This window comes from Pantherophis guttatus, chromosome 9 (genome assembly GCF_059756535.1).
Source record: "Pantherophis guttatus breed Tessera chromosome 9, ASM5975653v1, whole genome shotgun sequence".
NCBI lineage: Eukaryota > Metazoa > Chordata > Lepidosauria > Squamata > Colubridae > Pantherophis > Pantherophis guttatus.
The window spans coordinates 32688697-32711748 of record NC_142071.1 but is presented as its reverse complement, the minus strand read 5'-3'; the positions used below and the strand labels follow the sequence as shown (position 1 = coordinate 32711748).

Below are 23052 nucleotides of genomic sequence, written 5' to 3'. Positions count from 1 at the left end.
CTGCTACAGGTCAGCTCAGCCGGAGAATTTGTCACATTAGATGGTATTAGGTTCTAAATCACAGCCCCCCCAACTCCTCTGCCTGTGCCCCCACAATTCTGCACCAGCAGTTTGCCCTACCCATACCTCACTTTCTGCTGGGAAGACAGACCCCACACCTCCCTTAGCCACATGGCATTAGCTGAACAAGTGGGGGCAGTCCACTTGAGCAACCTCAGCCTCCTGGCTGCTTCTTCCCTTCAGAAAAGTTTCAGGCACCAGGCCTGTTGAAGCAGAGCTGCAGCGAGGGACCTGACTGGTTTCTTGGGGCTTCCCCTGAGGGTTTGGTGGACAGTCTGCCATCGGCCACAGGCTGGAAGGGGCAGTGACAGCAAACCAGGAGGTGACTTGTGGTTGGGTTCATGGGGGGTGTCCGCTTCTTTGAGTGAGTATGGTACCCTTGGCCTTTTTCTGTGCCCTCGCTTCAAAAGGTCATAGCTGCACCCAACAGCCCTGGACCATCCAGTCTCCAATCTGCCTTTATAGGGAAGTTGGTGGAAAAGGCAATCAGGCTTCAGCTTCAAGGTCCCCAGCAGAAGCAGATTATCTTGACCTGTTTCAGTTGGTATTCAGGCCAGGATTTCGTGTGGAAGTTACTTTGGTGGCACTTGCTGATGACCTTTGGTAGAGCTAGGTGGATGGTAGGATGTACGCAGAACTCTCAAAAAGTAGGTAGTAGCTGTGGCCCGGAGGTCTTTTGCATAGGTACAGTACATGTGGGTGTGCAAGATATGCCCTTCTCTGGATTGGGAGGCTCTTTAGCTTCTTCTTCTTCTTTTTTGAATCAAATTTTATTGATTCCCCCCCCCCACATTCCCCCACATATTTTATGAACAGAGTATTGGCCATATCATAAGTTATACAATTTATCATATTCAAATACATTTTACTCAGTTACAATTTTTGCCAAAATTTTCTTTTTCCATTCTTTGATCGTGTCTTAAAATTTCTATGCTTATTTGTATAAACAACATCTTTATTCGCCCTCAAATTCTAATTTTTCTGTTTTAACTCATATTTATTTTCTTTTATTTTTTAATAACTCATTCTTTATCCTAGTGCATTTATTCATGTTCGGGGTTGCCTTTCTTCCATTTCATCTTTTTTATTATACAGCAATCTTTCTTCTCAATCTCTTCCATCTCCCTCCCTTCTTTTCTTTCTACTTTCTTCTTCCCTCTTCTCCTACTCCTTCTCTACTTCCCCTTCCTTTCTCCCTCTCCTCCTCTCTTTCTCCCTTTCTAACCTACTCTTATTTCTCCTCCCTTCCTTCCTCAATTGGGAGGCTCTTCAAGGACTCACTCAATTCCTAGGCACCTCACAATTGAATTACTATAATTCTCCTTATGCTACAGGGAGCTGTCCTTGTAGAAACTGTAGTAGATCCATGAGCAGTGATAGGAGCAGTGTTTTATGCTCATGGGACCCACTCTACTCCACAATTTGCACTGGTTGCCAATCAATTCGAGAGGCTAGTTATCACTTTTAAAATCTTCATGGCATAGGGCTGGCTGAGGGGATGCTTCTCTCCGCTTGTTTCTGCCCATCTGTGTTGTTCAAGCAGCGTGGGTTCCCTCCAGGTGCCATCTATCCAGCAATGTCATGTTGCAGCACCCAGGAGGTGCACCCACTTGGTTGCAGTACCTGCCCTCTGGAGTGATATTCCACTTCCCCCCAAGACCTGTACAGCTCCCATCCTTAGGATGTTCCAGACAGTATTTTAAAACTGATTAAAATATTTTCTTGGGCCTTGAGATAGGGTAGGTGTGGAGTTTAGCTTAGCTTTGTTCTGGTTGGCAGTGTTTTTTATCTATTTATTACATTAAACTCTTGTATGTAAGCCACCCAGAGTTGTTAAGGAATCCAGCAACTTCAAAATTGGATTAAATAAATGATTACAGAAATCCAGCTTCCCAAAGTGCTGACAGCAACCCCTCCCCCAGCCATTTTCTAAAGCCCTTTTCTAACTCTCCCGTCACCATATCATTGTAACTGCCCTTCTAGGCATTTCTGCTCCTCTGACACATTCAGTCGCACCAAGCCCTGTTCCCCTGTTCTGAGCCCCCTAGAGCTGGGCCATCTGAAATCCTAACCCTTTGCTGAGTTCATCAAGCAACTTCTTCCATGGCTTCCTGGTAATGTATGGCAGACGGCGCCAAGCTTGGCCCAGCAGCCTCAACTATCCGGATCATTATCTGGGAAGGAGCACAGTCCCTTCCTGGGCAGGAAGCCAACCAGGACTACCTTGGGAACCATCAGGGACTTTTCCCCACCAAAGCCCAGTCGGCTCCTTACCTCGCACAATCAACTGCCGCTCTCGGCTAATGGTGGCAGCAGCATTGCTAGCAATGCAGGTGTAGTTGCCGTTGTGCTTCAGGGAGACGCTGGAGATCTGCAAGGAGCTCATGAACTCCTTGCTCTCGATGGTGATGCCAGAGCCTGAGACAATCACCTGCCCGTCCTTCCTCCAAGTGATGCGGATCGGCATATCGCCAGAAGAGACCACACATGGAATGTACAGAAGTTGCCCAATGGAAGCCGGAGGGAACTCAAAGGGCTGGATCAGAGGAGGAACTGTCAAAAAGAGGAATGTGTTGGACACCAAAGGGCCCTGGAGGGTGGGAAAGCAGGAAGAGGAGATAGGTCGCCTAGTGGAGCCGCTCCCCTCCCCCCCCCCCCGAGAATGAGCCCATGGCTTGAGGGGAGGCCTGCTCAGACAATGGGAAGAGATTCTGCACAGCACCTGAGAGCTTGGAAATAGCTCTGGGGGACCAAGGGAATTCTCAGCCACACATCCAGGGGCCACAGCTCTCCCTTCATGATAAGTCTTACCTATTTTGCAAAACAGTTGCAAGCCCTTATGGGAAGATTTGGCACACTCAAGCTTGCTGAATAGCAGATTTGCAAAAGAGCAAGAATACAACCTGAAGTTGGATGGGTAGCAGATAATTCTCTGCTATAGAGAAATCCCTGCCTGCCTGTCTGTTAGAATAGACAGGACTTACAGGAACACCTTTTACCACAGGGATGGGTAACCACCAGAAAGGAAAATTCCCACATTGAGAATGTGGCTAGAAACTATCATGCATTATAGCACAAGCACAAGAGAAAGAAAGCTAGAATCCAACAATTATGAGTTGTCACATTTGAAAGCAAGGTTACTTACTAGAATTCTTGTATAAAACCATTTTCCTAATAAATCTTATTAACCTGAGCTGCTTTGCTGGTCTTCTAATTGTGGCTAGGGAGATATGATAACCTCTTAGATCCAAATTGTTTTCTGGAATTTTCAGAAAATATCTTGCACCAAAACTGTTGGTTCTCTCTAATCTAACAACTGATACAATTGTTTCCCAGTGCCCTTTCCCTGCTGAGATCCCTTGCTCTTCCCAAGGAGCCCATGGTGATGAAAGGGTGGACAAAGGGCTAGAGAGACCTTGGTGGAAGATTCAGGATCAATCGGATGAAGGCTCAACCCATTTCAAGGCCTATGGCAGCCTCACAAATCCCTTTGATCTTCATTGCTGGAAATAGTTTCCTACCATTTTGAGATGAGAAATTCATATCAATTAGCGGCAAGTCCTAAGACAGACACATGACAGTCAAAACATACACAAAAATCTAACTACTCTCCCCAAACTGCCCCACAAGTTTGACATGTCCCATATAATTTGCCACAGCACCCACAAAACATATGAAACACAGGGTTTTATGAGCTTGTGGACAAAAGAAGTTCATTCATTCATTTAAAAGATTTTGAATGAAGCTGACCATCATAAGTGTAATAATGCTGGGTGTCTGATTTCTAGATGGTGAAGAACAGAGCTAGACCAACTTCCTCCAAGATATAAGAGTAGTTTGGGCTCTAAAACGGGGTCTTATCTCCTGTTTGGAGGCCCTTCACAAGCAAAGGGTCTTTCCAGATTCAGCTCCTGCTGGAGGAACAGGGGCAGCTGTGGTGAGGAGGACTTTTGCACAGCTGTATCCTGTGCACCAATTGTGTCTCCTCTAGGATCAGGACACTCAGTCACTCTAGCTGCCTCCTGCTGGGTGATTGTGTTGTGCTTGGCACAGAGCTGTCCTTGAACACCTTCCAGAGTGTAGCCGGAACAAAATGAGCAGCCTGAGCAGAGATGACATTTCCCATTATATTAGACTGCTTCCAGAGATGTCTTAGATGCTGGTTGACTTCTAAGTGGGATTTGAGGCACTAATTGTCACTTTTAAAGTGCTTTGTGGCTCTGAGCTGGATTATCTTTGGGAGCATTTTACTTATCTGTCTGTCCAATCAAACCAAATAGGTTAACTTTGTCCAGATCCCACTTCCTGTAAATGTTATCGGATGAGACCCAGGAAATGGGCATTTTTTATTGTTGCTCTTCAGCTTTGAATCTCCTTCTCCCCATGGATACCTGGCCTACCTCATCTCTTCTGGGTTCTGAAAGGTAGATCTTCCACCTAGCCAGGAAGAAGGCATGCTGTGAATGATTGGATTTATTGGCGAAAGCAGCCTTCCTAACCATAGAGATGTCAAAATGTTTAAATGTATTATGATGCCACAACGCTAGATCCATTCTTTAGTATTTGCAATGCAGCTTCACACAAAAGTTCAAAGAGGTGGAATTTGCACCATGACATATGCTTCATCATGTTGCTCCCTTCCTGGAAGGCACCTCTGCCAAGAACCAAGGTGCTACATTAGCTACATCTCAGCAACTCCTGTCCCTCAAACACATCTGAGCTTTTCCTATTCCTGAATGGTTTACAAGAAAAATAAACAAAAGAATACAAGTAACGAACTAACAAAAATGTTGAATTAAATTAACTAAACCAAATGATTGTCAAAGTAAGACTAAATGCCCTCCAGAAGAAAGTCAAGGTGGAGGCCACTCAAGGGCCACTGAGACCAGCCATCCCCACAGAAAAGCAGTGCAGCTGAGCTGAGCTTCTCATCTCCCTGAGGTGGGGCACGGCTGGCCTTCCATTTCTTGGCACAAAGAAAGATTGGCAGCTTCCAAACTAGGGCCTCCCCCTGCTCTGCCCTTGGGGAAGGAAGAGCCAGCAGGGCAGCTTAACCTTTGCCCCTTTTATTGGCAGTCCAGTTGCCCAATGATTACCACAGAGTTCAGGGCTCCCTGCAGCATCCAAGCAGATTCCCTTTGCTAAGAAAGTTGCATAAAATCTGGCAAATACAAAGAACCATCCAACCTGAAGCCTGAGCCAACCTTGTTCACCTAATGTCCATGCAAACCTGCTGGGAGCCAGCAGGAGCCCTTTTGAAAGGAGAAGGCCAAGACAGCAACACTCAACCCCGGGGAAGCCTGAACAGCTGCTATGCCTTCTCCAGAGCTGCAGCAACTGCCTCCCATTTGCAAACACTCATGCAGTTCAAAACCATCTCCGACCCCACCCCGCCCCAAAGTCCTTGCCCCCAAAATGCAGTCTGGCAAGGGCCAGTCCAGCCGTGAGCTCACACTGAGCAAGCCCTGGGATGGAAAGGCAAGGCAGGCCTGCCTCTCTTTTAATTCATTAGGGCTGATGGCTCCCCAAACTGAGCTGAATAATGGATGAATTGGAGAACGCTTACAGTGTTCTGTGCATTTGGCAGGATGAGAGAACGATCCTTTACAGAGATGCAAACAGAGAAAGCCACCCCCAAAGGAGCTCTGAGCAAAGGTCGGCTGTTTCAAAGTGCATGTTTACACGGCACACTCGCCCACTCGACTCTAGCGCTTGTTGTTGGAAAGACATCCCATGGATTGGGAGACGGAGGAGAGGGGGAGATCTGGGCTGCAACAGCTGTGTGATCCTCTCAAGCAGGCGCAAGCTGCTGGAAACCCCTTTGGAACGCAGGGGCCCCGCCAAGCCATTCCTGCTGATGGCTGCCTGCTCAAGAACCATTCCCCTCTTCCAAGAAACGAACACACTACACATCTGGCTCTCTATCCCTTTCCTTGGCTGGCTATTTAGCAAGGGAAGGCCTTGCCCAGCCCACAAGCAAACCAGGGTGCCATCTTTCGGAACTCCTGCCTAAACCCCCTAGTGCAAGGCTGATCCTCTCCAGGCATGTCCAACAGCATTAGGGGGGCCATGTGCCAGTCCTGGTCCATCTGCTGGCCAGCCATGGAGCCTGTCAGAGGGACAGCCTTGATAGATAGCAAGCCTGCCATGGAAGGAGAGGCGTGAGAGTGCCAGGGAGGATTCCTACTTATGGCCACCCACCTTTCACAGTGACATGGACACTCTGGCTGATAGAGAGCTGCGGCTGAATGAGGACGCTGCAAAGGTATTCTCCTTCGTCCATCCCCTTCTGGACATCCATCAGCTTGAGAGTGCCATTTTCAAAGACTACTTGTCGGTGGTTATCCGGCAGGAGTAATGAGTCCTTATACCACTTGATTGAGTAATATGGGTAGCCAATCACCCTGCAGTTGATGAAGGTGTCCCGGCCTGCCACAGCTGTGATGTTCTTCATGGCACGGATGCTGGGAGGGCCTGAAGCAGGGGAGGAGAAAAGGGCAGGCTAGGGCAATTCAAGGAAAGGGTGGCTTCGCTCCCAAGAAGGAGGAATGTGGGAGGGGGCCCCCACCCATGCCCAGCAATAGTTCTGTCAAGCTGGCTTCCTTCAAGTGATTTCAAACACTCCAAGCGACATGTCTATGGAGATTCTCAGTCACACAGGTCATGGTTGCCCCAAAGGTGCTTTTTCAAAAGGCATCTGGACTTTCTTTGCTTTGCTTGAAGATGTTTCACTTCTCATCCGAGAAGCTTCTTCAATTCTGTCAGAACTGAAGAAGCTTCTCAGATGAGGAGCAAAATGTCTTCCTCAAGGAAAAAACAAAGTCCAGTTGCCTTTTGAAAAAGCACCTTTGGGACTCCAAGCAATGGCAAGCAACAACCCCGTCTTGCTAGTGGGCCATTTTATGAATAGTAGCCAGAGACTAAGTGCTTGTTGCCCTTCTACTGAGTGAGAGCCAAAAGGCCGACCTCTCCCATTCAACAGGCTTCCAGGCACCCCACAAAGGAGCGTGGAGGAGGCATAGCAGATGTCCAAAAGAAATGCATGGAACACTGAACTGCACTGTAGGAACCTAGGGAAGGGCTTCATATTACCAGTTTTGCCAAGGGCTAGGGTGCAGAATGGCACTCTGCCATGTCATTGGAAGGGAGTTCAGCTCCAACCCACCCTGCCTTTTCTGCACTCCCACCCAGTTTCCATGGGGGCAACATTCTACCCACACTTTGCTTGGACATCTGAGATCTGCATTCTCCCCCAGCACCCTCTGCTCTGTCAAAAGGCATCCTATGGTGAAACTACACACAAAGGCAAGGGAACAAGGCAGAACAAACAGCACAACCAACCAGAAAGAAAAACCAATGCAAGAAGAGCCTAGGCTGATATTGAAAAGTAGACAGGCACCTCTTACGTTTATTCGCGCTTGGTATTCGGCGCTGCCCACCGAGTTCCGCGCAGTACATCGGTAGACGCCTCCATCCCTGATGTGTGGGCCTGTCACATTCATGTGGCTCACAGTGGTGCCATCGGACATGGTGTACTGGTTGGTGCGGTGGCTGCCATCTCTCTGGATGGGCTCATCGTCCAAGGACCAGGTGATGGTGGGGGGAGGGGCTCCCTTGGCTGCACACATCAGGGAGAACTGCTCACCAGGGTTCACCACCTTCTCACTGAAGGAGGAGACAATCCGGGGGGTCCCATCTAGGAGAGAGACCACAGCAGAGATGTGGATCAATGCAATTGCTCTTTCCATCCAAGCACATCTTTTTAATGATAGGAGGGCTGAAAAATGTTGAAACACCAAATTTCAAGCCCTAAATCTCAAAACATTCCCAAAAGCCTGGAAAGAGTAGGGCATAACTTTGTAGGTCCCTCAGCATTTTACAGAATAATTATCCTCCTGTCCTGGCAATTCATACTCGCTCTGACCCAAAAGTGATTTTTTGTAGGAATACTATTCATTGTGAAATTACATTAGCCTTGCTGGCTTAATGGCCGCCCTGTTCAACACCTTCCAGTCCAATAATTTCCTTTCTCCCCTGTAGTAAATGAGAGTTAGTTCTCCTCCCTCCCTCTTTCTCTCTCTCTCTCCCTCTCCTCCCACTTGTTGCTGGAAACAGATCCCATGGATCAGGATGTGGAGGAGAGAGGGGATCTGGGCTGCAACAGCTATGGGATCCTCTCAAACAAGTACGAGCTGCTGGAAACCCCTTTCAGGATCTCTCCTTCTTTGGAAACAACCCAGAACTACATTGGGAGCCTAGAAGCCCCTCTTCAGGGTTGGATGCTCACCCTCCAAGACAATTACAGCAAAGTCCTGAGCTGTCTGGACCTTTCTGGTGGCAAAACACTGGTAGGCCCCTGAGTGGCTCTTTTGGGCAGCCGTGATGAGCAACGTCTCATTGTGGATTCCCCGGATGGAGACGAAGTCATCTGGAACCACCAGCTCCGTATTGCGGAACCAACGGATGGAGTATTCCGGTGAGCCAGAAAGTGCACAAGAGAGGATAACAGTGCTTCCAATACCAGTCTTTAGCTTCTTTGGTGTGAGGGTGACTCGCAGTGGCTCTGTGAAAGACAAAGAGCACAACCAATTTCAAGAGAGGAGGAGGATACCCACATAGGAGCCATCTTTGTCTGGTCACCAGCAACCCAACCTCTCTTCCCAATCCCATCATCCATGGCTAGTCTGCAGGGATGTTAACACAGAGGTGAAGATGATCATCCTGACCCACAACAATTCCTATGGGAATGCCTCTTGATGGGTCGGGTCTTTGAAAGCTTCCCTTCATTTTCCTCAGCTGCCTTACATGAAGACACCTTAGATTGTCCACTATGACCCCAAGATCTTTTTCCTAGTTAGTTACAGACAGCCGATACCCCAACTGTATCTGTGAAGCTGAGGAGTTTTGCCCCAATGGGCAGTGTTATTTAAATAAGTTCTCTGACTTTAGTGGAAATGCATTTGTTCTTTGATTGGAGAATCACATAGGAGACCATTCTGGAACTCTTCAGTATAATTTTGGTTTTGCATCCTGAATAAGTTACATTTCATTCATAAATAAGGGTAGGTTACTAGTCTCCCAAGCAGCCAGGTCCCCCAGGTGTACATCCTCTGTAAAAATATGGAAGATCTTGGAGCACATCCATGCTCTCTCTTCTTGTCCTCTTCCCTCTCCCTCCTAGTAAAAGACTTTTCGCACACAGCATCTGGGAATTAAGTCTTCACCCACTCACCAATTACTTCCAGGGTCCCAGTGACCTCAGCAGACCCAAAAGTGTTTGTGATTTCACAGATGTAGGTCCCACTGTCTTCCACACGCAAATCACTGATCATCAGGCCTGTGATACGCTTGGTCCATCGACTGTCAGCAGGCAGGGGCCTTCCATCCTTTACCCATCGGATGGCAGGATTCGGGTATCCAGAGGCAATGCATGGCAATTCCACTAGTTGCCCCACCTTTGCTTCCTGGTCCTGGAAGTTGTCTAGAATGGTTGGGATGGACTCTGCTGGGTCTGAGAACAGAGAAACAAATGGAATTCAGGTGGTGCAATCTCACCCCAGTTGTTAACCCTAACCCGTGTCCCAAATTCTATAAATGCAGTGCATTACAATGAAAGGTACTCTCAAAGCCTTTTAAGGATTTATCTTTCCTCCCGAATTGGCTCCAAGGTCTCTGCCAGGGATGGGCATCCATTTAAAGCTCTCGCCCAGCAGAACTCAGAAATAGAATCTTCCGAGTCTTCTCACTGGCCCATGGCCATTTGGACAAATATTTAGGAACTGCTCCAGATGAGGGTGATACCAATAGGGGTGAAGCTGCTTCCGCTATCTCAAAGAAATGTGCAGGGCAGCTTTCCCAAGTTGCACAAAACAGTAAAAAAACAGGACACAGAGCCCTCTCTACATCAGGTCTCTATGATGGAGCACCAATTTTTTTTCTTTCTTTTAAACAAACTATTTGTATGGGCACTCAAATCACACAATTCACTTCCAGCTGAGTAGCATGGGATTAAGACAACAGTAATTATAAAAAGGCAGTACAATATGCAACAGATGAGCATAAAGGTCAACAAGGCAACATATTTAAAACCTTAAACCAATTTTTAATTTTTAAAAAATTGTTAAATTTATTTGCCCCTCCCCCCCCAAACTCATTTTGAAATGATTCCTTTTTCCCAGATGGGCTCATTCAATCTATTAGCCAAGAACTTGAGAAGGAAAATTTACTTTTTAAAGATTTTAAAGGCCAGCAGGGTCAGACCATCAAAATCTTTGGGGATGGGTACTGTTTCAAAGAGCAGGTGCCAGTACAGAGAAGACATTGGATGTGTCATTGGATGGTATTATTTTGTGAAGGGAATGCAAACTAGTCTTTCATATTAATGGAATTTTGTTTGTTTGGTTTGTTTGTTTATTTATTTAGTATGCCAACCATTTCACTATCCAAAGTAACTCTTGAGAGACACAATTGGAGACTGGGGTCTTGCCAGCCCAATGTAGCTCACAAAATAGAAATCTTACATGGGTATAACATGGTTTGCTCATAATTACCTGCACTGCTGCTTATTGAACCAACTGTGGGCCACTAGCTGGCTATTTGCAGATGTTGTAAGAGCAGAGAAATAATCATGCTTTGCTACTCATTGCCACAAGGTTGTCCTTAATAAATATCTCACCCATGCATAGATTCATTTTTTGTTTTCTGCCAGTCATCTCTGGAGCATCTCTGAAAACCAGAGTTTTCAGACTCCAGAAGCAGAGGTATGATCCGATCCAAAGTCATTGCCACTCCATCTTCCAGAGACAGACTAAGATGTATTAGTTAAACCATCAGAGTCTCAAGAACCAGCCCAGGTTCCCACTGGAATCTAACAGGACCTACCAAGTTCTTGAGATGGACCAATCAAACGGATCCTTCCTCCCTGTGTCAGGGAGTGTCTGCAAATAATTCTGATGCCCATAGAGAATGACCACATTCTGACCACAACAAAGGACGCCCCAGCTACATCCCCCAATACCAGATCACATCAGCATTGTCCCAAAACAAAAACAGGTGACCAAAATTTTGAGTTGGGCCTTCTGCAGCTTCGGCCAATGGGAGATGAGAAGTTTGTTATTCAAGATATGTGAAGAGAGGAGAACAATGTAACTCTGCATGGGGGCAAAGGAATCAGGAGGACAGGCCTTTCAAGAGCCCAGCACTTTCACAGATCTGCTCTCTGCAGGGATTTACTGAATGCTTCTTTTAGGCCTAGACAGCATGAGAAGAAGCCTCTTCCCCTCACTGGGCAGAGTGGGAAGACTGGAGCTGCTTGGCTAAGAACCTGCTCCAGGCTCTCCCTTCAGTAGGACCCCCACATCCATGAAGCTTCCGCTGCTGGGAAGCAAGAGGGGAGAAGGCTCAGGCTCAGCCAGGAGCAGTTTTTCCTCCGCTGCCCCAAACGTTCGCAGCAGCTGAAGGTTGAGTAGACGGGCAGGCTCAATGGAAGAAGAAAGCCCTGTTTCTTAAAACTCAAGAACCACTGAAGGATTTTTGTACCACCCTGGTTGGTAGGAATATTTTTCCTTAGTTGCCCCAAGGTAGGTCTCCTTTCCATTTTGGGTGTTAAACATCACTTGGTGCTATCCCCAACTCTTCGGGCCCAATATAGAAAACAGGCCGATGTTGAGGCTCCCCTGACCAGCACTTAGACCTCCTACCTTGTTTCTCTGAGTAGGATTAACCAGAAGCCTCAGAGACACAGATAAAGATTAGAAAATGATCCTAGCTACAAACTAGCAGGATACCTGGCTGCCCACTCCACTGGTTCAAATTCACACTGTTTTTTTCCTGCGTTTCCTACAAATACAAGAACTGTTTGAGCACTGCTTGGTGGCTTTGAAACTAAACCAGAATCACAAAATGGAAAGATCCTAGAGGCCAGCTGGTGCAACCCCCTCTTCAGTGAAGGAATCCGTTGTTGGCAGCTCCTCAGCCCCAAGAACTGTGGGTTCTCAGGCTGCTCTTCCCATCGATAGTTCTTCAGAAAAAGCATGTTGCTGCTGTGGGTGGGCCTTTCTGTTCTGGAGGATTTCCTCCCACCAGCAGGGCTCCACAGAAGCCATGAACACTCCCCACATCCTTGCCTGCCCCCCCCCAAATTCAGGAAAGTGTCCTTCAGTACCCACATGCCAACCATCCAAGCAAGCCAAAACTTAGCCCAACTCCCTGGCAAATGACCCAGCAAGACCTACCTGAGACAGACAAGCGGGCACCATTGCTCTGCCGCGTCTCCCCACTATACTTGTGCTTTGTAATGCACCTATAGGTGGACAGGGCGTCTTCCTTCTGGACGTCTGATATGTACAACCCACCATAGAAAGTAATGAAAAACCTATTTTCTGGAAGAGACAAGCAGAGAAAAAAGAGCAACGTTAGCATGTTTAGGTCCCGGAAGACTAAAAGAATCCGTGCAAAAGGGAATCAGCAGCAACACAACAGAAGGAGACACCTTGCAGGCTCTAACCTCTTCCACTGGGAAGCAAAGAGCAGCAGAGTGCTTGAAAGAGCCAAGGCCCAGCCTGCAAGGGGACTCCTGGTTCTCCTATTGGCAGGCTGGAAGTAGTCTGGTTAAGCCCCCAATTTAACACTCCTTACATATTGAGATGTCTTAAGACAGTTTTGGGACTAAAACAAACATTCTGGTTAAGCCCCTGTCAGAAAGAGAGGGCAACTTATACCTATCTGCAATCTCATCCACGTGCGTCTGTGCAGGTACAAAGTACAGACACACGTTGGAGGTGAAATGCCAGCAATAAGGCGTGCTTCACTTACCCACAGCACAGTGTTGGCAGTAACACCAAGACTGCAAGGGGCTATCCACCAAGAGACCTTGGCGGAGAAGCCCTGCCAAGGAATGCAATGAAATGTAATTGGCATCAGAGGGAGGGGGGGTAAATTGCTCTACAGCCTGCAGGGATGGGATCCAGTTGCCCAGCCGATGCCCAGCCACCAGCATTGCTCGATGCCAGCTTCTTCCCCAGGGCATCCCCAGCATTGGCAAGGTCCTTTTCTCTGGAGGACCACACACCCATCATCCTTGGTACAAGCCGTGGGTTGAAGTTCAAAGTCATCAGTCTGGAATGGAGGGAGGGTGGGGGGCGGGGAAGGGGAACAAAGAATCCAGATTCTCCCAGCTGCCTGCGAACCAACAGCCTGGAGCCTGTCTGCCTCAGAATTTGGGGGTGGGGGGGGGAGGCAGTTGCTATGGCAACAGGCAACCACTGCTTTGCAAATGGCTGCTCTCCCCTGTCCAATTTGTATGCACATTTAATTGATGGAATAGCTTTTCAGAAGCATCAGCTCTTATATTCTGCAAGGAAGGAAAAGGCCTTGAGGGAAGGAGGCTGCACTAACAAAAAGCATGCTAAAGGATTCCCTACTCTGGGAAACATGGGGTGGGGGCAGATCCTCCCCAAAAGAAAGGAATATCAACAGCCAGAAGTCCCTTTAAGCCAACAGGCTGAAAAGAGAACCACTGGCTGAGCTCAGCCGCCAGTCCAGAGGGGCCCTCAGACCCATTGTCCTGGGCCAATCTTTTCCTCCAGAGAGGGTGGGGAAGGAGGATCCTGGGCCACCTACTACTTAGTGCTTAGGCTGTGCCCCAAAGGGCTAGGGAGGGTTCATTGCCTCTGCCTCTTAGCAAGAGGGCATGTCTCCCCAGCTGAATGAGTAGCCAGGACTACTGCTGGACTACCGGTCATTTCATATAGGCTTAAGAAATGACACTCTTGACGAGAGCCGTTTTCAAAACCCCACCCAAGCGCATCTTGCCATGCTTTCATGGCTGATGGCCTGGTTAACAGCTCACCAAGTCAAGAGCTGGTTTCAACCGGCTGAACTATTTCAACCGAACCAAGCCACGGTGAGAGTTTTACCTGTTCAGTCCAACCACCACCAAATCCTGAATGACAAATATGAAGAAAGGAGGTTCCCATTCATAAAAATCTTTTCCCCACCAGGCCTGGGGGTTTCACTGTTCCTCAACCACCAGGCCTGCCTAAGCTGGCAGACTCCTGCCCTTAATCTCTTCTCTAAGTACAGCTCTATCTTTCCCGGTTAAAGGATTAACACCCATCCCTCATTCAACTATGGCAATGAGATTTTATTTCTAATTACATCGTAATAAAACTGGGAGCGCTCCCAGGGTTTTCGCCAAATGACTTGTAGACACTCTACAAGATTGGATCCTACTTGGCTGCATTGTAATAGCATTTTCTCTGACATTCATTAGACATGCATGAAGGAGAGGGCTGAAGAATGGAATTGCATTTAAATGGATTTCGTGGGAAGGAGGGAGAAAGGGAAGGGGGAGTGGGAGGGGAGAGAAGGGAAGGAAGATGGGGAGGAGTTAACAGGGGCTGGGCTCATTGGAGGGCATCCTATCTGGCCCACCAACAAGCAACTCATGCCAGAGATCAGAACAGGCAAGATCAGATTTCGGTAAAATGCAGCTTTTATACTGCAATTATTTTTGCATACATTTAATTCATAAACTCTGTTGTTTACATTTTATGTCATCACTTCTCAGTGCTTCCTCCTTTCTTCCCTCTGCAATACTGTATTTTATCTGTAACTAGAATAACATTTCATGCACCCAACAGAGCGAAGCCTACCCCTGTGGCATAACAGATCAGGGGTTGTCTGAGTTGCCACATTCAAATACATTGCAAAGAAGCTAGCTAACTCCTCATTCACAGAAGGGATGCAAACAGACACCACCTTTCAGCCCAAGCGGTTCCCATCCCCTTGGCAACCCTGACCCTCAATCTCAAACTTACTAGGAGGCGTCCAGTGTCCTAGGCATTCACAACCAATCCAGGTAGCCTTCCCTGACAAGCCCATCCTGTCTGAAGTCCCTGAAATAGAGGCTGTTGCCCTTTTCAGTGGGGCAAGGACGGAAAATTGCCATTTTTCCACGGCTTGTTGGGGCAGCATTGCCTCAAGGAGGCTCCAAAGAAACTGATAAGTGAAAGATGCCGGAGAAACAAAAAGGAAGTTTTCTTTCCGGAATGTATGAAATTGGTACCTTTTGGTTGATACCAAATCCAAACAGATTAACAAATGAATAAAAGGCTAAAATAATTGATGGTAGCAGGAGAATGGAATCTGTAGGAATGTGACCCTCTATGAGACAGGCTGATCCAGCTGTAGGGAACCTGGTCTATATCCATCATTTGACTGTGAATCACTCAGACTCGAGATAAAATAGGCCAGCATGTAAACGATTGTTTATGTCGTCTAGTGGCAGAGTAGGACATGCCAACGCCTTGGCTGAGCTGGAGCTGCTGTGCTGAGACCTTCTCTGGGTACCCTCCACAACTACCACGCAGTGGCCGCAATTTTGCTCAGGAGGGGTGGTAAGGCGTAGGGTTGGGTGGGGGGAGCAGGAAGTTCTTGAATAGGTATGGGCAGGCTATAAGATGGTGGAGAGTGAAACAGAATCTCTTATAAATTCTGCCTCCTTGCAACCAACCTGAGCAATTTAACCTCATTCTTGGAGAAGTGGATATCACTGCTGCTCTTCCATCACTCTCTGCTTTTTAGGAAAGGCACCGAGTTTGCCCATGACTTTAGGAAAGGCACCGTAACAAAAAAAAATTTTTTACAAGGGGTACAAGTCTAGCACCAAGAAACCAGTTCTCAGAAAGCAATTTAGCAGGGGAGATGCAGGTTAGAAGGCTGCCCAGAGGAAAAGCAAAGTCCCCATGGCAGGATTCAAAATCTGAGCAGTAGAGTTTGGAAAGAAACTCAGTTTTTTGGGGGAGGGAATGTTTCCACCGCTAAGGCAGAGGGCTCCCACCTCCCTCAACCGATTGCTGGCTAAGAGGCAAAAGGGAGATGCAGATCCATGCATGGCTGAGTCTGCCATTTCCCAGATATCACAGTCTCCCATGTTTCTTCTTCCGGTTAGATTCTTTTTTCCACTAAAATGTAGAATTAATCAAATTTCATGCTAATGAACAGAAAAAAATCTGATCAATTTGTACAGAAGTTTGCATCTGAAAGCATGAAACAGGGAACAAAGCGACTGGGCATAGTGGTCTCCCTCCCTCCCTCCCCACCCTCATTATACCCAGATTATTAAGCAAGACTTCTTGGCTTGTCACTTCAGTTTCATCAACCTTGGGCAACTCCACCCCTGCTCCATCCCTAAGAATCACTTTGAACTCTCCCAATATCTGGATTTTGCAATGCAGCACAAAGGCCGAGATGGAACCTGGAAAAAGATCGTGTCTCCATCTCCCCCTGAAGTTCTCTGCCTCCAAAAAATGAGCATTCAGGAAGACTGCACTTGCACAAATACTCTGCCTAGGTTAGCAAATGTTTAAGGAAACACATACAGGTGTGTGTGAGAGAGAGAAGAGAAGAGAGAGGAGAGAGAGAACTAACTCTCATTTACTACAGTTTCTCTTTCTTTCAAGTCTGAATCTCTGTAAAGCTGCTACCCATTAGATTTTGTCACTGTAGAGGAAGAATCTACACCAGTCCTGCACAACTCATAGAATAGAAAGGGCAATATCGATAAATTAAAAATCATCGGAGCCACAAATAATACCTGGTCTATTGATCAGCTGTTTGGCAGCTGTGCTGGAGCTGGCAAGACTTGGAGGTGCTCGGCAGGAGCAGGGTGACAGTGGATTTATTCTTTATTAATCAAAACTGATGGATCATACAAGGCTGTTTGGTAGGCCACGTGTTTGTGCAGGCCTGATCTACACCCTCTTTCCTGTGACAAGTGTCCAAGTGTTGGAAGACTGCTATCATGTCCCCTCTCAGCCTTTTCTTCTGTGAGGAAAATCAGTTTTGATTCCACAGCAAGAAACATCAGTTCCTTTAAGAGTTCTTCATGGGACTTGGCTCCATAACCCTCAATACCTTGGTTGTTTTTCTCTGCATTTTTTCCAGGCCTTCAGCCACCTTCTTGTATTGTAGTAACCAAAACTGGCAATGGGTGTGGTTTGACCAGAGTTGTAGAGTGGAACTGTCATTTCCCATAATCTCAACATTATACCTCTGATGATTCAACCCGAGACTGCATTGGCTCTTTTGGCAGCTGCAGCACACTGCTGCTCAGGTTTCATTTGTAGTCTACCAGGATTCCCACTTCCTTCTCACCAGCACTAGTGCTGAGGAAAACAGAACTACTGGAAAAGACCCAATATTCAAATCTACCAAGATCCTTTTGAACCCCAATGTTGAGGTGTTAGCAATCTCCTTACCCTACCCCACCCCCCACCCCCATCTTCGTGTCTCCAGCAAACCTTTCTAGCCCTTTGTCTGTGTTGAGGAGCTCTGGACCCAGGACAGAACCCTGAGGTATTCCACATCATCTGGGACACTCACATAGACCTAGATCCATTAAGGACCATGGACAGCTAACAGCAAATCCATCTGGTAGTGGGATCATCCATCCCGCACTGTTCCATTTCATGGAGATGGAATCTACAGTCAACTTTATGTATTTATTTTATATTTTATTTAAATCTATGTGCACTGCATCGATTGCATTCCCTTTGTCTACGAATGTAAAAAAAAAAAGCAAGATTAGTTTGGCACAATCAATTTTTAAGAAACTCATGCTGGCTTCTAGAAATTGTCTTGTTCCTTCCCAGGTGCTTGTAGTCCCACTGCTTGATTATCTTTTCTGGTTATTAGTGTCAAGCAATAGTTTCCCGAATCCACTTTTTAAAAAATACTGGAACAATGTTAGCTCTTCTCCAATCTTTGATGCTCCAGGAATTCTCAAAATTACAGTTAGTGATGCTCAGATCACATTCACCAGTTCCTCTCCATTTATGGTTCCAATATGGTTCCTGATCTCTGTGGCCCTCTTTCAGATATATTCCCACCTCAAATGCCCTTATTCATGGTTCCATCGAAAATTCACCACATGGCAAGTTGGCCCTGAACTTCCACCATTATTTCTACAGATAGGACAAGAATTACAAAGTGAGCAAGCTAGCACAGATGTGCACTCTAGCTGCTCATTATCAAAGAAGGAATGAGAACATGCAAAGGAGATGAGAATGGACAACCAAATATGACAGCACAGTTGCTCTAAGCCTCTGGCTAAATTAGAAAGCAGTTTACTGAGGTGGAAAGCTGCAGCAAAAGCTGAGGGCAGAAGAAGCCAAAACCATCTGTAGATTTAAAAATAAGCCACACAACCAAGGAACATATTTTCTCAGACATAAAATAAGGAGGAACTCCTTGTAGTTATAAAATATAAGGCCTAGGAAAAGGAATCTCTTAAAGATGTTCCAGAATTGTTGTGTCCTGAAGAATGAAGCAATCTGGAGTATAAAACGGGTTAAAAATAATATTTGCTATTTTCCCATCTATTTTATTTGCCTCTGCCATTACAGCTTGGGGGAAAATGACTGCAATTGGGGCTTGCTGAAATCCAGGGCAAGAGGCATCTTCCGCACACTAACAAGCTCTGTGTTTTCTCCCTGACAGATGCCTCTGCACAGACCATAAATAGAGACTATCTCCCCCCTTTCCTGCCGCACACGAAGGCTGTATGTCTTAATTAAGCAGGACACTAGCAGCACCGCTAACGATTTTTGCTGCTTACTATGTAAATCTCTGCTCCTTGCCAGGGTTAACTTCCCAGCAGAATTTGTGGGAAGCCTCAAGAAGCTCAGTTCATTACTTCACCCCAGGAAGCCTGAATGCAAAGTCTGAAATGTCCATCGCTACTGACTTCTAACTTCTCCTGGTCCTGGAAACTACAGCCACCAGTGGGACAGGAGTGCGGGAGGGTTTGCTTGAATGGCACCCCTCCTTAGGAAGAATCTGAGAGGCTCATGGGCTGAGAGAAGTCCCGGGGAGTCTTGTGAGGATCTTCCAGCAGGAATGCAGCAAAGTTTCACTGCATTCTGATGGGGAGCATCTCTCCCTTGGAGAGCTTTCAGGAAGTCACTATCTGAATGGTCAAACAGCTGCTTCAGGTTCTCCAAAGGAAATGAAGCACCATTTCCAGTGGTGCTAAACTATTAATTTGTACCTCTTATATTTGGGTTGATCAAAAATCCAAAAAGTTGGTTTCCACTGGACAATATAAGGGGAGACCACACTGCAGAAATGCAAAAGTCAATCAATGCACAAATGCAGAGAAACTTCAGGCCCAGCTCCAGCCACAGGAAAGGCAACATGGACAAACAAGAGCCACCATTCCCACTGCAGGAAATGTAAAAAGTCCCAGTTTAATAGAATAACCTCTCATTCTGAATGCAAAGGAAGCACACTTTTAAAACTAAAGAGGGTCACAATTCATGAACAACAAAAATAAAAGAATCCATCGTTGTGTTTATTTCAATATCAAAATATTATTGTACCTTATCCTCTTTAGCCATCAGGCCAATAACCTACTTATGATCCCAATCATAAGTAATGGAGTTTGGTGGAAATTTTTCTGCATTTTGCAACTCTCACACAGTTTCTGAATTTTCTTGTTCCAGAAAGATCGCCAGCATAGAAAGAACACAAGGTGCGTCCATCTTTCTTCCTACCTCAAACTTGATCCCCACCAAATCTGAACAGGTCCATTTCAGAAAAGCCACTGCAGGTGACAGGTTTGTTAGAGCCACCTGTGTACCGTATGTCACATCGATGGCATCTCTATAGAATACATTATAAGATAAACATATTTTTCCTGCAAAACCCCAAACTACAGAGATATGTGATCGACAAAAGCATAAAAGTTCATTTTGGCTTTTGTGGGCCAATTAGCCAAAAAGACATACAAGTGTCTTTAGCTATGACTTTTATCAGCATAAAACTTTGTGGAAATATGCTCCAGAAGGGATTCAGTTAGTTCCTCCTCCCACAAAAATTCCATTTTCATCCCAATCTTTCCAATGTAATCATACCTATCCAGACATACAAATACTGAACATGAAATATGAGAGGCAAAGCGCTTATTTATTACAATCCCACCTTTACTATTTTTATAAATAATTCAGGACTGTGAACATACCTAATTCTCCTTCCTCTTCTTATTTGAAAGCAAATAGACACTTTCCTATTAGAATGAAGTTTGGACCAGATTTTTCAGAATGTCAGAATCATCCAAACGCAGCCTTCTAAAAGCAGAGGGAAGAGGGAGAAATTTCATTCTCAAGATCTTATCTCTGCAGCGGAGAACGCCCTGGCTGGCAAGATATGCCAAAGGCCTTCCAAAGGGACATCAAGAAACCAACAACCCTGGGCTTCCTGAGCAGAATGCCTGAAAAAGCCCATCCAGAGCAGACTCAAAGAGCACCTTTTTCATAAGGACACCTGTCCCTAGAACCTAACCAGAGGGACTGATGGTCGGGATGGGGGGGGGGCAGCAACGGATGCCCCTCACACATAGATGGGATGGATGGTTTCCCAAATCTGCTGTTGGATTCTGGACACAGCCTGCTCCCATTTTTTTCTCATATTCCTTGCTTATGTAAAAAAGGTCTCGATCCCTAATGAAGCTATAAGCTATTGAGCATTAATCAGGCTTGGCTGAATAATCAATGGGCCACTAGGAAACAGCTTTCCTTCCCTCATAGAATGTCACAACCAGACAAAAAGAATGCAATTAAAGTTAAGACACTTGTTCTGGGATTGATAAGGAATAATTCAGGAGGGCAGGACTTTTGCTGAGTGACACCGTTGCCTGAGCTTTTTTTTTTTTTTTTGTAAACAAGTTTTATTAACATTTTTCTTTTATCATATATATTTTATGAACAGAGTGTTGTCTGGGTCACATCTTACACATCTTATATATATTAATTTTTATAATCTATTCCAACCTTCCTGCTTTTTCCATATTCATCCCTTTTATATAATTCTTTATCACAAATTCATCATTTTTCTCCACCACCTGAGCTTAAGCACCAGGGATTCTATGGGGCTTCTGAGAGATGGCTTTTCTGAGATCTTTGCTCTTTTTGCAGATGTCCTCACAGGCGATTTAATGAAGCGCCTTCGATTCCAATAGGATCAAACTGAGTTCCTATCTCAGTGCCAGAACTAAGGTGCCAGACCCAGAGCGGCTCTTCCTCCTCATGCTGACCACATTGCCAGCGGGCAAAGATGCCACTGGGCAGCTCTGAAGACCCAGAGCTCAACCACCTGCCACCCAGACTAGCCACCAGCCCAGAGCAACTACAGAAGAAATGGAGCAGAAATGGATGCTGAATGAATGCTTATTCAATTATTCTGAAATATTTATGATAATGGAGGGGGGTGTAGAAGAGGTGTTGTGGTGGTGGAATCCATCATAGCTATTTCAGTCACAAGCACAACAGCCTGAGAAAGAGGAAGGCAAACTTGCAAGAGGCTGGAGAAGGATGGCTCGAGCCCAGGCCACTGATACTACAGACTGGGGAGAATGGCAGCAGGGAGAGGGAAGAAACTTGGGGTCTAGGACAACTCACCACGGCCAGCTCGCCACCACCACGTTGCCTCTGCCAACTCACTATCACCCAGCTGGTACAGGACAACTCCACATGGCCAGCTCACCACAGGGACATCTTGATGTGGACAGCCGGAGACCCAAGCGGGTGAGTGAGCGGGTTGGTGGGCAGAATGCAGAGTGATGATGGTGGCTGGGGGTTCCCATTTTCACACTCCTCACCGCCACTGTTGCTGCTGAGCTTTGGGTCGAAGAGGTCAGTGATGGCAGCGGTGGCGGTGGTGGGTGGGGTGGGCGGTGGGGAGGTGGGAGCCTGGGCATCCCATTTTCACACACACCAAGCCAAGGATGGCAGCGGTGACAGCAGGTGGTGTAAAAACAGGATGCCCCCAGCCACCACTCTCCCAATGTCTGCCCCGCCCACCACTGGCCCCAAACCTTTTGGCTTAGGGTTCAGCAGCAATAGCGGTGGAGGCAGCGGTGTGTGTGAAAATAGGATGCCCCCAGCCACCACCACTGCTCTGCGCTCTACCCACCCGCCTGCTTGTGCATCCACCCGGTTCTCCCTCTGGCACCCATGGCAAGTTGTCTCCGTGCCAAGTTGGCTTTGTGGAGTTGTTCTGCGGTGACTTGGTGGCGGTGACTTGGCAGAGGCAAGCTGCTGGCAGTGAGTTGACCATACCTAGCTGTCCCATTCCGAGAAACTTGTGTCCTGGCCATACTATTTGGTCACTTGCATGAGGCAGCGACTGCAAGCAGCTGGCTTGGATTACCCAGCTGATTCTGACTTTGAAATCTGGGATGGGTGATTGTTTATTTCCCCTATTTCTAGATTTCCACAGGAGCTTTGGGCCTTGCTTTGGAGAGGAGGAAAGAGAAGGAAGAAACTGCTTGAGAAGGAAGCCCCAGCCCCCTTAGGAATCTGGACTCCAGAGAGACATCTGGAGAACAGCCGGAGAACAAAGTGACAATTGCAGCCCCGGAGGCGGCGAAGGGCTTTCCTATCCAAACATGAGAACGGGACAGTGGCAAAACTAGAACTAAAGAGAAATTTCCTGACATTGGGCACAATTAACCAGTCGAACAGCTTGCCTCCAGAAGTTAAGGGTGCTCTGTCACTGGACGCTTTTAAGAAGAAAGGGACAGCCATTTGTCTGGAATGGTATAGGATTTCCTGCTTGAGCAGGGGGTTGGATTAGAAGATGTCCAGGGCCCCTTCCAACTCTGTCATTCTGTATTCTATTGCTGCTCAAGGGATAGAGTGCCTGGGGGGAATCCACCACCGTTGAAAGGTGCTGGCAGCTACTGGGAGTTGAAATGGAAGTCTCAGCCCTCCTTCCCAGCACGCCCAGCACCAGAAGGACATCGCAAACCTTCGGTTTCTGCCAGGTTGTCTTGGGTGCTCACAAGCAGGCCATAGAGACATCCCCTTCTTCCACAGTAGCTCCCCTGCACCTATTCTTTGGAGGCACCCCAAGTCTTTGGGGCTTGATAGATTTGTTAACATCTACAGAAAACCACGGGGAGAGGCCATCCTGCTCAGAGTTAGAGAGCCT

General features: G+C 46.8%; 1 protein-coding gene across 2 annotated transcripts in view; it reads right to left on the bottom strand.

Annotated features, from left to right (window-relative positions):
• DSCAML1 (DS cell adhesion molecule like 1) overlaps positions 1-23052 on the bottom strand; it is a 102304-nt gene that overhangs the window by 33699 nt on the left and 45553 nt on the right. For both annotated transcript variants that reach the window (XM_034425125.3, XM_034425126.3), the window contains exons 4-9: positions 12294-12440; positions 9293-9571; positions 8348-8623; positions 7460-7756; positions 6262-6534; positions 2335-2613 (exon numbers count right to left, since the gene is read on the bottom strand). In XM_034425125.3, coding sequence (XP_034281016.1) covers positions 2335-2613; positions 6262-6534; positions 7460-7756; positions 8348-8623; positions 9293-9571; positions 12294-12440 — 1551 coding nt within the window. The remainder of the gene's footprint in view (positions 1-2334; positions 2614-6261; positions 6535-7459; positions 7757-8347; positions 8624-9292; positions 9572-12293; positions 12441-23052) is intronic.